Here is a 20,339-nt window from a genome sequence, read left to right on the forward strand (position 1 = left end):
CCTTAAAAAACTAAAAACAGAATTACCATATGATCCAGCAATCCCACTACTGGGCATATACCCAGAGAAAACCATAATTCAAAAAGAGACATGTACCACAATGTTCACTGTAGCACTATCTACAATAGCCAGGACACGGAAGCAACCTAAGTGTCCATCGACAGATGACTGGATAAAGAAGATGTGGCACATATATACTATGGAATATTACTCAGCCATAAAAAGAAACAAAACTGAGTTATTTGTAGCGAGGTGGATGGACCCAGAGTCTGTCATACAGAGTGAAGTAAGTCAGAAAGAGAAAAACAAATATTGCATGCCAACACATATATATGGAATCTAAAGAAAAAAATGGTTCTGATGAACGTAGGGGCAGGACAGGAATAAAGATGCAGACGTAGAGAATGGACTGAGGACACAGGGAGGGGGAAGGGTAAGCTGGAACGAAGTGAAAGAGTGACATGGACATATACACACTACCAAACGTAAAATAGATAGCTAGTGGGAAGCAGCCACATAGCACAGGGAGATCAGCTCGGTGCTTTGTGACCACCTAGAGGGGTGGGATAGGGAGGGTGGGAGGGAGACGCAAGAGGGAGGGGATATGGGAATACATGTATACGTATAGCTGATTCACTTTTTTCTACAGCAGAAACTAACACAACATTGTAAAGCAATTATACTCCAATAAAGATATTTTTTTAAAAAACCCCATAACAACAACAACAACAAAGCCACATTGGACACAGCACAAAGGAGAACAGACACTGCTGAAAATATACTGAGAAATATGGTGAACAATTTGAGCAAAAGAAATAGAAATTAAACAATTTAAAAGGACTGCCAACATAAGCACAATCAGCATTTTCAAAGGAAAAGAATGTGATTCAAAAATGTTAATGTTTGGACTTCCCTGGTGGCGCAGTGGTTAAGAATCCTACTGCCAATGGAGGGGACACGGGTTCGAGCCCTGGTCTGGGAAGATCCCACATGCCGCGGAGCAACTAAGCCCGCGAGCCACAACTACTGAGCCCACACGCCACAGATAAAAAATAATTTATTTTTGGCTACATTCGCTGCCGGGCACGGGCTTTCTCTAGTTGCGGTGAGCGGGGGCTACTCTTTGTTGTGGTGCGTGGGCTTCTCCTTGCGCTGGCTTCGCTTGTTGTGGAGCACGGGCTCTAGGCACATGGGCTTCAGCAGTTGTGGCTTGTGGGCTTAGTTTCTCTGCAGCATGTGGAATCTTCCCAGACCAGGGCTTGAACCCATGTCCCGTCCATTGGCAAGCGGATTCCTAACCACTGCGCCACCAGGGAAACCCCTAAATTAATTAATTTTTTAAAAGTGTTAATGTTCAATCTATTATATGTTTTTATTCAAGGACAATGGCTCAGATAAACATTGTTGAACATGGAAGACACCAGGGAATATAGTTCTTATGATCCCTACCTAGAGGATAGACTTCAGCTTGGCAGAAACTATAACACAAAGCCTGGAGGTGAGCTTTGAATCCATTTAACTATAGAACTAAGATTTTTTTAAAAAGGTTATGATAGCAGAACAGGTGATGAATATTACAAATACTGACAATATACATATTTTTTAAAAACCACGGTGCTTTTATTCATGAAAAAATCGCTAAAAGTAAACACCACCAGAGTAGTTAGCCAACAATTCACAAACTTTATAAACATATCTCATTTACTTCTTGTAAAGCCCTCAGATTTAATGAATGATACTCCAGTGTTTCCATCAAGTTACAAGATGAAATGATTCTTTGATGCCTTATGCCTCAAGTCTGTCTTTCTGAAAGGTTTGTTTTGGGTGTTTAGTTGGTTTTATTGTTGTGGTTGGTTGGTTTGTCTTACAAAACGAAGGTGTGATACAAGCAAGTATCACAAGCCTTCTGAAAGAGGCTACTATTGGTCTGAGAAGTTTCTTTGGGAAGAATCTGGCAATCTAAGAATTGAAGAGTGTGAAAACTTCTTTCATCATTCAAAGCACAGCTGACTCTGGTCTTATTGGAAGTCTCCCTCTCTGGCTGCCTTTTTATAGTGGTCTTCATATATCAGCTTTCTTCTGAGTAACTGTGAACCTGGGAATGAACTCCATTCACACTGGTCAATTAAGTCAAAGCTATTCAAGCTTCTCACACAGTGTCTAACCTTAGAAACATTATGTAATTTGCATCATCACTAACAGCCCCAGCAGCTGCTCCTCTTTTCCTTATTCTTTCTTTTTTTTTTTTTTTTTTTGGCCACGCCGCAAAGCATGCAGGATCTTAGTTCCCCGACCGGGGATCGAACCCGTGCCCCCTGCAGTGGAAGCGCAGAGTCTTAACCACTGGACCACCAGGGAAATCATTCTTTTCCTTATTCTTGAAAATTATTTGTACCACTGAAACAGAGACATGTGGAAGTTAGACATCTCTGTTTCTCCGACAAACTTCAATTTACACTCAGAGGAAATATTTTTCTCTCTTTTGGTGTCACAACTTCATTTAATTATTATTTTTTTTTTTTTTTGCGGTACACGGGCCTCTCACTGTCGTGGCCTCTCCCGTTGCGGGGCACAGGCTCCGGACGCGCACGCTCAGCGGCCAGGGCTCACGGGCCTAGCCGCTCCGCGGCACGTGGGATCTTCCCGGACCGGGGCATGAACCCGTGTCCCCTGCATCGGCAGGCGGACTCTCAACCACTGTGCCACCAGGGAAGCCCTCATTTAATTCTTATCATGCATCATTTATTCTGGTTTAGGGATTGTGGTGCTATAAATAATAATGCAAATGAGACTTTAAGCAGGCCATGTTCAGTTAGCTAAAATGCCTTGTTTGGCTGTTTACTGTAGTAGTCTCTAAACTGTTTTGATCGCAATCCTGGGAAGTACAAGATTTGTGGGCATATGAATATATTTATGTATAGATTATACGGACATGTGCCACAATATTAATATGTTATGTTCATTATAAAATATAATACAGAAATTTCTAAGGAATTAAAGGTAAAAATATTTTATTCATTAATGGCAAATGACTTTTTGCCATCACTAGAAATTATTAATAACATCTAACAAGAACAACGTGATTTCACGTACTTTATTATTTCTGTACATCTCGGTTGAATCCTTTGTGACTGAGCAATTTCAAGTTCAGTTTGTTTTACTGTTTGGTCTTAATGGCTGTCAGAGATACCTCACGAAGGTATGTAGATCTAAATGGGAAAAGGGCATCATGACACCGAATCCCTGTTTTTAATTCCATACTCTGATAATGAAAAAGCTTAAGGGTTTTTTTTTTTAATTATTTTGTTGGTATTGTTAATTGAAATTCAGCTAATAAATATCCATTTCTCCTGATACCAATTAGTTGCTCTTGAAAACTTATCAAAGCTATTGAATTTTTATACTTTTAAAAATTGTGCTCTCAAACCACTGAAACTTTTCTTTTGAATTTTTAAAAATATTTTATACATATACTCCACAGTTAGGCTTACCCATAACCATTTTTTTTTTTTAATCCCCAACCTGAAATAGTTTGGGAATTGCTTGTTTCGTTTTTTTTTTAACATCTTTATTGGAGTATAATTGCTTTACAATGGTGTGTTAGTTTCTGCTTTATAACAAAGTGAATCAGCTATACATATACATATGTTCCCGTATCTCTTCCCTCTTGCGTCTCCCTCCCTCCCACCCTCCCTATCCCACCCCTCTAGGTGGTCACAAAGCACCGAGCTGATTCCCTGTGCTATGCGGCTGCTTCCCACTAGCTATTTTACGTTTGGTAGTGTATATATGTCCACGCCACCCTGTCACTTCGTCCCAGCTTACCCTTCCCCCTCCCCGTATCCTCAAGTCCATTCTCTAGTAGGTCTGTGTCTTTACTCCCGTCTTGCTCCTAGGTTCTTCATGACCATTTTTTTTTTTTCTTAAACCTCTGAAACTTTCTACGACTTTTTTCACTAGATTAGAACATTCCATTTTTAACTTATTAAACATGCAGGTATGAAGGCTTCAATAGGTGTACACATTTTTAAAAACAGAATCACATTTCCAAATATCTATTTTCAAAAATGCTCTCCCAATAATGTAAATTTCTTTTGAGAAGAAGTTACTTTTCTGCTCACTGTTAAAAGACTGCTTCTACCTTTAACGGCTATATTTAAGTGGATTTTTCAAAATTACATATGTGGTACAAGGGGGCACCTCCTGAAGCCATTTAACACAAAAAGGTCAGCAAATTTGGACACTTGTCGTTTTTTGGTTTTTTTTTTAAATTTATTTATTTTTGGCTGCATTAGGTCTTCATTGCTGTGCACGGGCTTCCTCTAGTTGCGGCCAGCAGGGGCTACTCTTCGTTGCGGAGCGCGGGCTTCTCATTGCGGTGGCTTCTCCTGTTGTGGAGCACGGGCTCTAAGCACGCCGGCTTCAGTAGCTGTGGTGCGCAGGCTCAGTAGTTGTGGCGCACGGGCTTAGTTGCTCCGCGGCATGTGGCATCTCCCCGGACCAGGGCTCGAAACCGTGTCCCCTGCATTGGCAGGCGGATTCTTAACCACTGCGCCACCAGGGAAGACTGACACGTGTCTTTTTGTAAAAGTAAAATGAAGTAATTCTTTTTGTGAAAAACCACCACCATGTGGTAGAAATACATTGAGTTTCATTACTCTTCTCATCACAAAGTGTACACACAGATGCTACTATATTTTAAAGGTCTTGATGTTCTGTAATCACCTAAGTAATGCTGTCCTCAGGCACTTTGTCTGTGCCTGGCTTGAACTCCTTTGCTCTTCAATAGCTTGCTCAATAATCTGCTTGCAAATGATGCAGCAAAAGAATTTCATATATGTCACTGCTAATGACAGTGAGTGCAGACCCTTATTTCAAATAACCTGCTTGATCGTTTCTACTGAGCAGGGCTGGCTTCCGGTCAGATTTCAAGAAATTACTTTTATCCACATGAGAACACCTGCCAGGTGTCCCCCAATATCTGTTCTCTCCTTCTTCGAAGCTCAGTATCAGAAACTCCATTTGAGTGCACATGACTGCCCAAAGAAGGGATTACATTTTCCAGACCCACCTCCCCCTTGTAGCTATTCGTGGCCTTGGAACTAAGCTTTGGTCACTGGGATGTAGGAAGAAATAATGGATAGCCTTAAAAGGAGGGGCATATCTTCTGCTCCCTTTCGGCCTGCCTAGCTGGAATTCAGGTGTGATGGCTGAAACCTTGGGAGCCATCTTGAAGCAAGAGGGAGAAGCCAGATGCTGAGGCAGCCAAACAACAAGAGGGGAGGAATCTGGGTCCTTCACAACTGTGTTGCCATCACATCAGCCCTGGACTCTCCTGTGTTTATTGCTCTCTTTTCTGAGCTTTGTTGTTTTGGGTTTTCTGGCTCTTACTGCTGTACGAAACCCTAATTAACACACCTGGTAACAGGGTTGATGAGGAACTCATGTTAGCAGTCAGAGAAGAGGCAACTCTGCAATTTTCTCTGCAAGCATGTGCTTACACTATTCTTACTACTTTCAATCTGCAGTTTCCTAACGGAAACTGCTTTTAAGCCACTTGCCCATTTTGTCACAATTAGTTTATAAAGAAAACATAATATAATCTTTAAATCTACTTTATCAGGTGTGTGTGAACTGCAACATGGGTATATAACTTTGAAAACAAACGAAGGAGGGGCCACCACTGATCAACCCAACTCTACTCTCCAGACAACTCAAGGACCATTTGTAACCCATGTCTGATGAAATACAGACCATGGGAGAACACCAGCATCCATGTTAAATATTAATAAAGCTTCGGGGGGTTTTTTGGTCAATACATAAATAGACAAAGAAGTTCTACTTTCTTTCTGCTCCTCTCCACCCCTACTAACAAATGATTTTTGCACCTTCCTAGTATGCAAGCGCTCCACCCACTTTAGAGCCCACTGTCAAGGTGTGGATGGACTAAGAGCTAACTATAAAATTCTCTCCTGGATCATGACAATATGCTGTGAGAGGAAAGTGTTCACTAGTGAAAAATAAGCATAAATGAGTGTTCTCCATAAAACTGAAAACTTGTAAAAGCAAATGGTAAATCAAGGGGTGGGTATACATAAAGATTTTGGCAACTTACCTGAATACCTCGAGAATAATCCTTTCCGATAACTTGGGAGCCACCTGCTTAAATGCTTTTTCGAAATCTTCCAGCGTTAAATATCCACGATCTATTTGAAAACAGAATACATAACATTCACACACTTCTATCAGCCCCATGAACTGCTATTTCAGCCATAATATATGCGTGAGACTTTAATCTATTACTAGGAGAAAAGCAGTAATTTATAGTTGATTTTACATATAAGGTAATCTGAGATTGTCTCATTGGAAGAGTTTGAGAATCTAGTAATACTCTCCCTCAGTACAGCCCCAGATGCTCCTGCAGGTTTCTTCCGGCCCCATCATTTGCTGATTCCCTGAGTCCCAGGTAAAGGACTAAGGGACAGACACTGCAACAATGGCATTAGGCTTCAAGTCTTTGTGAATTGCCAAAATAATTCATTCTTCAAAATTCACATTTTTTTCTTGCTTGGTATTAGAACTATATTATTATTTAGAGGAAAACCATTAAAGAAGCCAAAATACTGAACCTGGACTCCACAAGTCTTTCAACCCTGTGTTCTATGGGGAGGGGGTCTGAAGCTACTCCTCTGGGCCACCCCAGCGTGGGAAAACAATTCATCCAATTATATGTGGGTCAAAGGAGGAGTCGGAAAAAAAGGCCTCATGGTCTCCCAAACTTCCAAAAGTAGCTCTTCACCTATATCCCTGCACGGCCAGCCCTTCTGTTGTACCCATTACATTGCAGGCAAATCATAAGTATTGTACAATTATATAACTGTAGATATTATTTCACCCATCGTAAATGTCAAGAATTTAAAATTGTGACGGAGGAAAAAAAATGTACACCAACATCTAAGGTAATAGCTGATGAATACAGTAAAATAACCTTCCAAGTATATTATTTTAGTTACTGAGTATATGTTCCCATTCACAGTTCCTTAATAGCCATTTTTTATATCAAAACACTTTAAAGATACTTACAGTGCCTGTCAAAAGCTGTGAAGATGTGTCTTATTTCATTCCGATATAGTTGAGCTTCCTTCTTTTTCCTTACAATGTCTAAAAACTCCTTAAGTAATATCCCTAAAAGTTGGAAAAAACCAATTTACTGTCTTCCTCTTTAAGAAGGAAATAAAACATAAACGGAAAGTGATACTACCACAAACAAATGTTATCTTAATTTTGGTAAGTAGTATTTATTCATAAAGATCTCTAAAGTTGAAAAGACATTTTCTTAAAAGCTAAGTAGACTCCACATTAGCAATCGATGGCAGAAAGGGTAGACACTTTCGGAGCTCACTGAGCTCTTCCCGGAGATAAAAGATGATGACCTCAAAAAAGTATGACACTCTTCCCTCTGACAGATCTAACAGACAGGCCCGAAACTACTTATAAAATAAGGTCTCATAATTTTCTTTCCTTATGCGTCTTTGATCCCTTTTTTCCTAGCCAGATGTCATTACGACAGGTTTTTTTCCAGCTGGGAGATCGGGGCGAAGAAGTAGTTTCTCAAAAGTCAATACCAACTGCATACCGCAGATAAAGGTGGAGAGAACATTCCATAAACAATAGCGTTGGCACTGTCCCCAGCCTTAGCTACGTCCCATGACTGTTCTGCAGCCTCAGGCTCTGCTTCCTGTGATTCTCATAATAAAAGAGCCCAGCGTGATCATATGAGATTGGATACTGTGCTTACAATGTCTATTAAAATGAATTCTAATGTGATCTTTGTAGTAGGTTTAAAGAGTGCAGCCAAGAATTTAAACATTCTAGTGAACTGAGCCCTAAATATCTAAAAAGAGCAGTTCGTTTTTATGTCAGGATTTCCATTTAAAAATGTATCACTGTTTTAAAAATAGCCCCAAATCACACAATAGCCATGTGCTAATTTTTAAGAACTTGCACCCTTTCCAAAAGGGAATATTTTGGTGAGGTATACTGAACTATACACATTTCCCGAAATAGTTCCGATGGTTTTTTTCAAAAGTAGAAAACAGTTTTCTTAATTTTCCACATTTTTCTTATTTGTAGTTAAAGATTCAGAAATTTAAAAAGTCCATCTATCTTTATGTGTTTAAACGATTCTCTTGCAACTCTTTAGGACCCACTGGGTGCCAGGCACTGCATTAAGCTCTGGGAATAGAGGGGAAAAGAGAACACACACGATTCCAGTGCCCAGGGAGCCACTGGTCTAGTGACACAGACAGTGATGATACAGGTTCAATTACAAACGTACACATAATTACGAACTGTGGCGTGCGCAACGAGGGGAAAACAGGAGGGTATAAAACGCGTCACAGAAATCCTCCTGTAGAGCAGACTTTGGGGAAGGAGAGATCTCACAGAGGAGGTAATATTTAGGCTAAGACCTAAATGATGAGAAGATACCAACTGCCTAAAGGTGGGAAGAAGAGCATTCCAGGCCGTGGAAAGAGCATGTGCCAAGGCCATGGGGTGGGGAGCAGGAGAAGTGAAAACAGGCTACAGTGGCTCGAATGCGGTGAAGACGGCGTTGGTGAGGTGGGCAGGGGCCCGAACGCACAGCCCCTCGTGGGCCACGGGAAATAATTTGATTTTTATTTCCGTTGCAATAGGAAGTCAATAAAGTTTGAACTGAGAAGTGACATGATCTGATTTAGATTTTGGAAAGATCTCTCTGGCTACTGTTTTGAAAAAGGACTTGGGGGAAAGCAAAATATAAGAAAGGAGACTTGTTAGGATCCTACTGGCAAGAGATGTGGTCATGGGGGTGCGGGAACGGAGGGCAGTGTAAGGTTCCAGACATACTGCAGAAAAGATGGAGGGTCAGACGTGGTGCATGAGAAAGAAGATGTCAAGAATAAGCCCTAGGTTCTGGCTCGAGGACTAGGTGGTCTGAGGAGTCATGCAAAGAGATGAGAAAGACGAGGGGAAGCAGGATGGGGGTGGTGCTGAGATGGAGTTCCAATTTGGAGATGTCAGCTGTTTGATGCTTCGGAGACAACCAAGAGCAAAAGTCAAGAAAGCAGCAACAGGCGTATCTCCTGGCACCTACCAGAGTGCTTGGCATGTGCTCCATAAATACACATTGTATGGAATTAGCATTTCCCCCATGGCAGTGGAGGATGTGCAGCGATGCAGCTCCATTCTCATCGGGTCCCATGGTAACTATTTGGCCACATGTCTGCCTGAGACACACTGAGGGAAAGGATTGTCTGTGGTCAAAATTTAGCCACAGTGTTTAGTAAGATACCTGCTTGTAGGAGGCATTCCTCACGTTTGTTGACTAAGTAAATAAAATCATAGGAAGACATTATTTCTAGTTTTCAGCAAAAAGCGTTAAAATGTGTTTTAAATGCTCTTATAACTCTGTAAATTAATGCCAAAAAGTAGGTCACTATTTATTCACATAGCCAGCAAAATCGTCATTTTAGAAACCCCAATTTCTTAATACCTATGATACCGTAAAAAACAAACAAAATTCAGAGGAAAAGGAAATGCATGCATAATATTCACTCTTCATTTAATTGCATCTGATTTCGGGAAACGATAAGAAAAAAAAGCACAGTTCCATGGTTCAATGTGTGATTCAGATTCACATGAAAAAAAAAGTGCATGAGTGGTGAATTATATATTTTAAACCACATATTCAGAAAACTCATCCGTATTTGGGGCTGTAAAGTAGTCAGGTCTTTATTTCATATCTTGGGGGATAAAAAGCACATGTTCTTCAGTGTTTCCTAGGAGAAAATATATGTGGATTTCAACTATTTATTACCACTTAAAAAGAAGAAACCATCTAATAATACAAATAACTCTATTTATGTAATCAAGTTCATTCACACTACTTTCCCGCAGGTTCGTATACCTTATTTTTTAAGGTCAATATCAAACCACATAAACATATCTCACTGCCCCATCCCCATCCCCTTGTCTTAATCTTCGATGGCAACACATACAAATGCATTCAATACCATGCAAGTCCCTTTTCTAAAAAGGATAGAGAAGTTTCCATTCAGCTGAGCTCCCATGTTGTAGTAGTATGATCACTTTCCAAAGCCAAGGCATAAAGGTTTGCTATTCCTACAGCTCTGTAATGCAAACACATTAAGTTTTATGTGTTTTACTGCTGTTTAAATGGCCTAGAAATAGAGTTCCTACTACTAGCTCCACCTGCTGTCACAATATTCAAACCTAAAATTACCACTTCACAAAGACTTTCCATAATTCTACTGCCACCACATTTCATACGCAATGAGAAATGCATTACCTGTGTCCACCCCTGGAGTGAAAGTATGTTCAGAACATTCTAATTCCAAATACGAGGTTGGGTCTTCTCTGTAAACTGTTCCAGTAATAAAAGTTACCTAAACACACTTTGCTGTAGCTACACACTGGGATCACGACAGGAACCACGTAGACCTATGTGTTTAACTGTGTTCATTATTAATCTACAGAAGGCGTTCAGAAGTTGCCCGGGTAGCTGGACCCTACCAGTAGTTTTCTGACTTTGTTTTAGCTGTAGGAAAGGTTCTTCTTTCTAAAACAGGAACGCCCAGTGTGTAGAGATGAAGGCAAAGCTATTCGGTTTGCAGTGAGGTGGGCTCTTCACCGTTCCCTGTCCAGCAGTGCCTCTGGAAGTGCCCCCCACAGGACACAAGACTGAGGATCACGTCTCAAAGGCCACTGGGACCAACGATCTTTACGAATCCTTCCAGACTCTGCAAGTCTGTGCATTTTCCGTATCACTGAAAGCACTCCCTTCCATTTTATAAACTACTCTTGGCGAAATGGACTCTTCATGTTCTATAATGAATATATATATTTTTTACTTTCCAATCTACTTAATACATGTGATATAGATATATCATATAGAGAAGTGTTATCTTTTCCCCCTTTTTTGTTTTTAAGCAATTTCCTAGAAAGGTAATCATCTTTCACCACAGGGGTGGTGAAAAAAAGTCCAACAAAACTATATAAATTTTTCCTCGAAAGTTGGTTTTTTTTCTTTTTTTTGTGGCTCACAATTCTAAGCTTCAGGGTCAGTGCGTAGAGAGAAATCCTCTTGAAAAGGTAGTCATCTAGTCTCTGGCTATCACAGTGAGCTTAAATTAGAAACTGCAATAAACCTGGGAGAATGAAGGAGAAAATAATAAAAATGCCAAGTTTTTTAGACTGGAAGTCTGGTCCTGGATTTAGTAGAAAACAGAGGGCTCGCAGTCATTGGGCCATCTATTAATTTTTCCAGGGAGTGAAAACGCCTAAAAATGAGGGCTTACAAGGATTAAGTGGCCTTTTAAAAGGTATAATGCAAGCCTTTTCTAGTTTGAGAAATAAAATTCAGATTATGACTTTTGGAGGCCATGCAGGAAAAAAAAAAAAAAAGGATAGAATGTGTTTGCATAAAAAGATGGTAAGGACAGAAGGGCTTTCGTGGCATCAAGAGCAGTGAGTTGTCACAGTAAGATGGGTAAGTAAATTCAGAGGACTAATATTTTCTTCCAGCTACATGCATAATAGTAGGGGCATGAAGAGAAAAGAATCCACCTTAATGGAAGAAAGCAAGTTTTACTCCATCATTGGGAGGGAAATGAGGAAGAGTAAAAACAGGTTACAGTAGAACAGAGAAATCTGAACCAACGAACCTTATTCCTACCAAACGTGGACAGGAATCGTCGTCTTTATTATGCACATCTCCTGCTCATAACCCTTCAAAGGTTCCTCAGCGTTATCAGTGCAAAGCCCCGATCCCTTATTCTGGAGTTTAAAGCTTCACTCTTCCTTCCAGGTAACCTGGTCCTTAAATCTCCCCCTCTCCAACTCTCAGCTTCCATCAGGGCTGCTCGCTGGGGGGCAGCTGGCTAGTGGCGCGCACCGCACTCCCCGCGGCAGCGGGAGAAAGCAGCACTCCGCGGGGTCGGGGGGGTTCCCTTTCCGGCAGGACTTGATACCAACACAGGGACAGCTGAGGAGCACTTTGGGCCTGCAAATCTGAGGGGGGGGCCGGCAAGAGGGCGCGCTGTAAAACGGGGGGCAGGGATCTGAGAGAAGAGGGTGAGACGCTTGGGGGTAGGGGGTCTGTAGGAGAAACCCCACAGGGCTAGCATGCAGAAAGAGACCCTACGGAGGAGGAGAAAGTGATGGAGGGACCTGTGATGGAGGGTGAGTAGTGAGTGATAAAGCCCCTCCTCCGGACCATTAACAAACACCTCGGCAAAGTCTCCAGGACATGACAGGCAACGTTTGCGTGGGTGTGGACTGTGCAGGGAAGTCTAAATTCGCACGGAGTTCTGCATCCACGCTGGCACCAGGAGCTGGAGGACAAGCTCGCAGCCGGCATCTGCCTTCATTCATTCTCCCTGTTCTCCTCTTTGCTTCTCCACCTTTTGCAAACCCTGCCCAGCCTTCCACATCCGGCTCTGGCCCACACCTCGGGCAGGAAGGAAGCGCCGCTCCCTTCCAAACTCTTACAGGTCTTCTTGTCTATTGTGTTTGTGTGACATCTGGCCATCACAGAAGTGACAATACTTCTTTAATCTTCCCTATCAAATATGACATTTTAAAAACGTGTCTTTAGGTCAGTGTCTCCTAATTCTTTTTTACCCCTACAAGGAAACTTACTCATCATCTTTAAATGGGGAATTAAATACATTAATTGAGAGGGGAATATCTGTGGGCGATACCACAAAATGGTCCTATGATTTCAAGATAAGTATAATGTATATGTGTTTCCTGATGACAGAAATGAACAAAGAGGTCAACTGAAATCTGAAGTCAAACAACAGCCTGCTACACCTGCTATACCATGGCCTCAGTTCCTTAGGTAGGAGCCCAAAACAACAAAATATACACAAAACAAATACAAAAAATGCGTTTACAATATAACTTAAAAGACTAGAAAACATTTAAATTTAGGAAAAGAATACTTTTATAGTCAACTATCTGGCTCAAAACAACTCAGCCGAGATGGCAATAAATAAAAGCCATTAACCTCATCATCCACAAATTATTTTTCAATTAAACTGACCCTGGATAGCATGACTGAGTCAAACAGTCCCATCATCACCATTGTAATGAATCAATCTCTTTGATGTTTCCATTGTTTAAAGTTGCAGGTTAAAAGTAAGCTCCTGGAAAGCTTTTTTTTCTTAGTATGAAAGTAAAATATTTTCAGTGTGTTGAAAGGGCAACAATATAACAAAACAGAAAGAAAGGGGAGAAAAAAGCATGATCTAATCACCCAGTGGAAACAAAATTCTGATATACTTTGTTCTGGTTTTTTCCCTCAAGCATATTTTACATAGATCTGGGATAAAAACACACACATAGCTGTGTGAGAACGCAGTGGGGCGATGTGCATTGGGCAGATTAAGCAAAAGTCTTATAAATCTTAGCTGTTGTTATTCATATAAAATGCTCTACGATTTATCCCACAATGAAGTCAAACCATCTGAGATCACACATGGTCTTGCCCTTCGTAGAACTGCGCAGACACGTTTGGCATTAAACCACTGGCCTATGCTGAAGAAAGTTCAAGAAATGGCCTTACAGACTTCACTACTGTTATTTATTGAACAGTTTGTGGACATCAGCGTCCACTTATTAGTCTCTCCTCCGTGAGACATCATGGGGGAAATATCCCACATCGGGGAAAACTATGTCCCTCTAGAAAAGGAGTTTCTGTGGTGTGGATGCTGACTTCTGCGCGTGGTTGTGATTCCCTATTTGGTCTGGACACTCAGTAGCCCGGAACCAAATTTGCCACCAACCTCTAGCAGCTGCACAGAACCTTGTGATTTGTGTTTTGTGTACTGACCCACTCCTGATTTCGACTCATTCATTCATTAAGTTCCCAGGACAAGAAGACTGAAGACTGGCCTCAGCTCCATCAATATGATCCATGACACTATTAACCTCAAGGGAAGGGTTTATCAAATGGTTGAGAGGGTAAGCTTGGAGATTACACTACTGTGGTCTGCCACCCTGCACAGATTACGTAACCTCTCTAAGCTTCAGGATTGTTTTTTTTTTGTTTGTTTGTTTGTTTTTTTTTTTTTTTGTGGTATGCGGGCCTCCCTCTGCTGTGGCCTCTCCCGTCGCGGAGCACAGGCTCCGGACGCGCAGGCTCAGCGGCCATGGCTCACGTTTTTTTTTTGTTTGTTTGTTTTTTTTTTTTTTTTTTTTGTGGTATGCGGGCCTCCCTCTGCTGTGGCCTCTCCCGTCGCGGAGCACAGGCTCCGGACGCGCAGGCTCAGCGGCCATGGCTCACGGGCCCAGCCGCTCCGCGGCACGCGGGAGCCTCCCATACCGGGGCGCGAACCCGGTTCCCCTGCATCGGCAGGCGGACGCGCAACCACTGCGCCACCAGGGAAGCCCCTTCAGGATTGTTTTAACTTATAAAATGGGATAATCCTAACATAGAGTTGTATTAAATTTAACAACCCATGCATAATACTCATCACAGAGTCTGCACATGGTAAACACTCAAGGAATCAAAGCTATAATTATTATCTATAATAATAATAAATACTGTAACACATGTATAAGTATCTTATAAACCAATAAAGAACCATCAAATGCCAGGATTAAGATTTTTTATTCCTCTCTGGAGCTCAGTTTCCTCATTTTAAAACAGGAAATATATGACTGTTTTCTAGGCTCTTCTAGTTGCAAACGTCTTTCATTTTCTATAGTTAGAGGAGATATGAAATGTTCTATACCCTTAAAGAACAGAAATAAAACCCTCTAAAATTAGGTGGCAATAGTGTGTATTGGAACCAATCCCAACACTGATCTGCTGCTTCCTTAAACAAGTGGCTTGATTTTTTTTTTCTCCCATTAATATAATTTCTTGTTCCTGGTGCCTAAACAGTTTTTGCTGATACTCACATGCTTGTTAAGTTATAGGCATTAAAAATGTCATTAACACCTTTTTGCTACTCATTCTGGCTGCCCTCAAATTCTCCCAGGGTGACTTTCCTTGAGACCTCCTACTCTTCTAATGGCTTGGTCTTAACTTTTCACTCTCTTTAATTTTCACAAGGAACCTCTACAGAAATGACCCACCTTTTAGGGAGACCTTGGGAAGCAGGGTCTGGGCATCCAGGTTTCGGTACAGTATGAAATGTGTCCATCGTCAGGGCTCTGCCCAGTCAGGCTCAATCCAGGATGTGAGTCTGGACCTTCCCCCAGGAAGCTGGGCAGCAAATGGGCTCTGTGTGGAGGGTCCTTTGGGGTTGCATGCTGGAGATATGGCACAACCTTGTCTGGATGTAAGAAGAGCTACACCTAGTGGGAGGATTCCCAAGTCACAGCTACTCAGAAGAACTTTGGGAAGTTGATTACCTGAATAAATAGCTCCCAGAAAGCCAAGGCCAACCTTTCAGTTCTTCAAGATTAAAACATTAAAGAGAGAGATAATATATGTGGTAAAATAATCTGTGTATAAACTCTCTTCCTGTAAGAAAAATAACATGTAAATGTGACTCATGTCACTGAAAGGGAGAAAAGAAGGAGCTGGTCTGAAATTGGTTCACTACTAACAGTCCTAATGAAAAAATTTTATGTTAGCAGCATTCAGAGCTCAGCAGTGACTTCTTGCTAAGATGGCTATTTTACTCTTTCCCTGGGATGTCTGTGGTCTTGAGTCTCCCCTTTCAAGGGGACATGAATTGAAGCTAAGTCTACTCCTTTAATCATGAAGAAAGTGATGCTTTGAGAAAGTTAATCTGCTGTTGATATCAGGACCAGAAGAGGAAGGGGAAAGCCTGGAAGCTTGCAGACTAAGGAAACTCCTTTCACAGTAATTTTGGAGCAAAGTACTAAGCACCTACACTTTGATCTCATTCCTCCAGCCCAATCTTCCCTTGAATTTCTCAGATGACTAATTTACTTTGTAACCTTTTGAAATATACTTAAAAAATAATTATTAGGAAAAGATGCTGTGACAGGAAGCATCCTAATGATCGGATGGGGAAGTGGATGTGAGAGTACCTATAATATCCCTGATATTAAATGCAAGGGATGTGCATACGGGAGCAGGTCCCGGAGCACATCACCGAAGTCGGAAAGCCCTCATAGGGAAGCCTACTTTCAGCATCAAAAACTCCAGTTTTGAAGCAATCCTTCGACTATTATGAATTTGAGAAAATGTCCCATAATAAGGCAGTCTTCATTATATATAAGAGAACTCAGGTGTGGGATAGGCCACATGAAGGGAATGCAGAGAACCTCGTTCAAAACCTAAAGCTTTAACATACATCAGAACTAATATTAAAGGGAAGCTCCATGACTGCAAAAATGTGAGAACTGTTTTTGCAGGAAGTCCAAATCCAAGCATTAGAGAACTCAGGAAGGAGAGGAAATGTTCATGAAATTTACAAAATATCTCCAGCCTCAAGTCAATCCTCTCTCAAACTTCAGAAAAAAAGAAAAGGCAGGGGAGGAAACTAACAACGGCATACTTGGAAGATCCTTTTGCCACAGAGGAGTCCTCATTTTATATCAGAGCACTCACACTCAAGAGAAACCTTTAGAATGTAACGAAGGTGGGAAAACCTTCTGCCAGAATTTACCCTTCAATGTACATCAAATTACCCATAGAGAAACCATATGAATGTAACACATGCATATAAGATATCTTACTAAATGTGAGCTAATACACATGGGCGGAAAACTCAGGACATTGAATGTGGAAGGTTTTTTCCGAAGTCAACCTTTACATCAGAGAACTCGCTACACCTGTAAAGAACGTGGGTAACCTTTCTTCCAGAATAACACCTGTCTGTACATCAAAGAACTGGTTAAGGAAAGAAAATCTTCCGTGTGAAGTCAAATCCCTAATTCAGAACCAAAGAACACACATAAGGGAGAAAATCTCCAGGAATGATGAATGTGAGAGTGCTTTTGGCAAACTACACGTATTTATGTAGAAACACTACATAAACAAGAGCAGCGTAAGACATGCGTCCAGACAGAATCACTCACTGACTCTCAGGGGACTCCTAAAGGAGAGAAACCCTAACAATGCAAAAAATGCGGGAAATCCTTCTGCCAGAAGACAGAAATCTTTATAGACTGGAATATTCACATAGAAACCCAGAGAAATATGTAAGGAAGGCTTCACCAAGAAGTTACAACCTAAATTGAACAGCAAAGAAACAACATTTGAATACTTTGAAAGTGTGAAAATTTTTAACATGAAATTTAAAGCCTGGGGAAATTCCATCAAGTTAGGGAGTATGTCAGAAACAACTTCTCCTAGCAATAATATTGTTCGAAAAGTCATGTTTAATACGTGATGCCAAACCTGTATCCAAAAAATAATCTAGTAAACTCTTCTGTAAATCCAAAATTTGTAAATAAAAAGATTTTTAAAAAGAAAAAAGTCAAGCCAGTCTAAAGGACGCAGGAGCCAGCTCAAGGAGGCACTCAATGGCCAAATCTGTGGTAAGTGGAGCACTAAAATACTTAAGTACAGTAATGAATTATAAATCATTAAAAACATACAAATTCATGAGTACATACTGATAAAAGAGAGATAGATTGATCAAGAAGACGGGAAGTCTCTTGCTTATAGTAAAAATGCCAAGGGCTAACTGAAAGAAGCACTGGGATTATAAAATCATTACTTTGCAATCATATGGCAAAAACTGGATCGGCCAAGAATCATAAATGGATACCAAATCCAGGCGGAAATTTTGATGAGAAGCAGAATATCTGCAACGTCTAACGTGTCTCTCCACAGGCTGCTGATTAGTTGCAAGGGAAGAAAATATAAAGAGAAATAATACAATGGAGAAATCTGACAACGTCTTGACCGGTGATAAAATTAGTATCTACGAGAGACAGACAGACATCGTGTGCCTCCAGATGTGGCGCCCTGAGAGGGACATATCACCCAAATAGGATTCTGGCTGAGGGTGTTTAACCTCAACCTACTTACAGAGCAACGTCATGCAAACACAAGATGAGGGCTGTTCCTAAAAAAAGGAAACCATGAGGGGTGGGCTATTTCCTCAAAAATATCAATGTTGTAAAAAGGCAAAAAAAAAAAAAAAAAAGTCTATAGAAATATCCCAGATTAAAGGAGGCTAAAGAGACATGATACCAAGGACTAATTCCTGTATGAAATGAGGAAAGATGCTAATAAGGACATAATTAGATCAAGTGACAACATTGCAATATACACAGTAAAGCAGATAAAGACAAGTATCAATATAAACTTATGATGGGTGTGCTGTGGTTATGGACAGCTCAGCGAGAGGATGGAGAAGAGGCAGAAAGTGCAGAAGAGAAGGTAGATGGGGTCAAATAGGAACAGTAAGTGAATCTGGCTAAAGGGTATACAGCTATTCTCTGTACTATTTTTATTTTGTAACTTTCCGTAAGCCTTAAATTACATCCCCCCAAAAAGTAATTTTTGAAAAGCCAATTCAGCATGCTCTGGACCCTATCTCCTCAAACAATAGGTAGTTATCTCTCTGTCTCATTTGCCTTTCCCCTCTTCACTAGATCATTCTGCTAAGCTTAGAAACATCTTCTTCATGTTCCAAAAAAAGGCAAACAGAGCAAAGCAAACAGCTCTTGATCCACAGCTACTGGACCCACTGAAAGACTTATCTACTCACATTGTCACTTTGCCACTTTCCCTTTATCTTCAAAGCACTGCAGCCTGGCCTCTGCACCATGACGTGCTGACACCGCTCTACCTAAAATCACCCGACACCCCCGGGTTGCCAGCTCCATGGATCCTCTTCAGTTCTTTTGCTACTTAACCTTTCAACAGCATTGGACACTGTTTGACCATACCTCGTCCTTGGAATAGTCATTTCTCTTGGCTTTTGATCAAATACTCTTGATTTTCCTCTGGCCCCTCTGCCCCTCCTAAGTCTCCTTTGCCGTCTCTTCATCCCCTACCTGACTTTTAATGGTTATAGTTCCTACGGGTCTCAGTCTACACTCTCCCTCAAGGGGTCTCATCCACTCCCATGGCTTCAAAACCATCCAAACGCTGATGACTCTCAAACTTATTTCTGTGGCCCAGATCTTTCCTCTGAATTCCATACTCACACAGCTCAATTGCCTTGACATCATTGACCGAAACCTCTCAAACTCAACGTATTCAAAATTGAACTCTTGCAGCACTCCCCAAACCCTGAATCTTCTCCCCCAGTCTCTTCCCATTTCAGGGAGTGCCACTTCCACTCACTCAGCTGCTCAAGTCAGAAAACCTAGATCATCCGCGGGATGTTGAAATTATCAGCAACATTTTTTCTTTATGCTTTTCAGTGGTTTAAAATTTTCCTACAATAAACATATGCTTATGAATACATTAATTAACTAAAATTAAAAGAACCAAATCTCGTTCTTTTTGGGTAATCAGAAACAAAACAAAGATTTGCTTAAACATAATGCTTTACAGCCTCTATATTTGTTCTTAGTTGTAGTTTCATAAATGTCTAAATAAGAGTACTAAAAATTAACTTTCACATTACCGGAAGTGTTTGGCTCTACTGAGGACATCGCAGAATCAGCTTCTATCTAGAAAAGAAAAAAGCATAGGATATACAACTTCCTCAAATGTTTTCACAGTACAAGTTCTTAATTCCTGGGGTGCTGGGAAGGAATGTATTTTATGAGAAACCAACTTTGTTGAATCCAGCAGACAAGAAACATCACAGGACACCTATAATAGTCATTTTTCTCTTCTATTAATAAGATACCAGATGCTAATCTACTACAGACTCTAATGGCCCCCAAAACTTTATTGCATTGACCAAAACAGTTTATCATATAAAATCAACTTGACTGTCACATATACAGAATAAAAGGTAACATTTCTGTTTTAGACAAATACAAGCAATTGTTACAATGGGCTCTATGGGTTTATTTAAAATTTTTTTCCTGACTGTAATAGTAACATGATGTAGAAAACATGAAAAATATTTTTTAATTATGAAGAAAAACATCTAAAAAACCAGCCATCCAGTGAAAACCATTGTCAACATTTAGGCCTAGTACAGCTTTTTTTTCTCCCCTCCATGCATTTTTAAACATATTTGAGAATACACTGTATATTAAGCTCGGGGACCTGCCTTCACTAAATATTAAAACATAAGCATTTTCCCACATTGTTAGGAGAGCTTTATAAACATCATGGAATTAGAATCTTGGCAACATCTGATGTAGCTTCTCCGCCTTGGATTCCATGCCCTGCACTTCCCTGATTCCTCCTGTCCCTCCCAGACAACCAGTTC

At 40.8% G+C, this 20,339-nt stretch overlaps 1 protein-coding gene across 5 annotated transcripts in view; it reads right to left on the reverse strand.

The window, feature by feature from the left end:
• EFCAB11 (EF-hand calcium binding domain 11) overlaps window positions 1-20,339 on the reverse strand; it is a 251,543-nt gene that overhangs the window by 226,818 nt on the left and 4,386 nt on the right. For all 5 annotated transcript variants that reach the window (XR_003682138.2, XR_003682140.2, XR_003682139.2 and 2 more), the window contains exons 3-5: window positions 19,578-19,623; window positions 7,084-7,185; window positions 6,116-6,206 (exon numbers count right to left, since the gene is read on the reverse strand). Coding sequence is in view for 2 of the 5 variants with exons in the window: in XM_007126962.4 (XP_007127024.3) it covers window positions 6,116-6,206; window positions 7,084-7,185; window positions 19,578-19,623 (239 nt within the window). In the remaining 3 variants the exon portion in view is untranslated. The remainder of the gene's footprint in view (window positions 1-6,115; window positions 6,207-7,083; window positions 7,186-19,577; window positions 19,624-20,339) is intronic.

This window comes from Physeter macrocephalus, chromosome 11 (genome assembly GCF_002837175.3).
Source record: "Physeter macrocephalus isolate SW-GA chromosome 11, ASM283717v5, whole genome shotgun sequence".
NCBI classification, from domain to species: Eukaryota; Metazoa; Chordata; class Mammalia; order Artiodactyla; family Physeteridae; genus Physeter; species Physeter macrocephalus.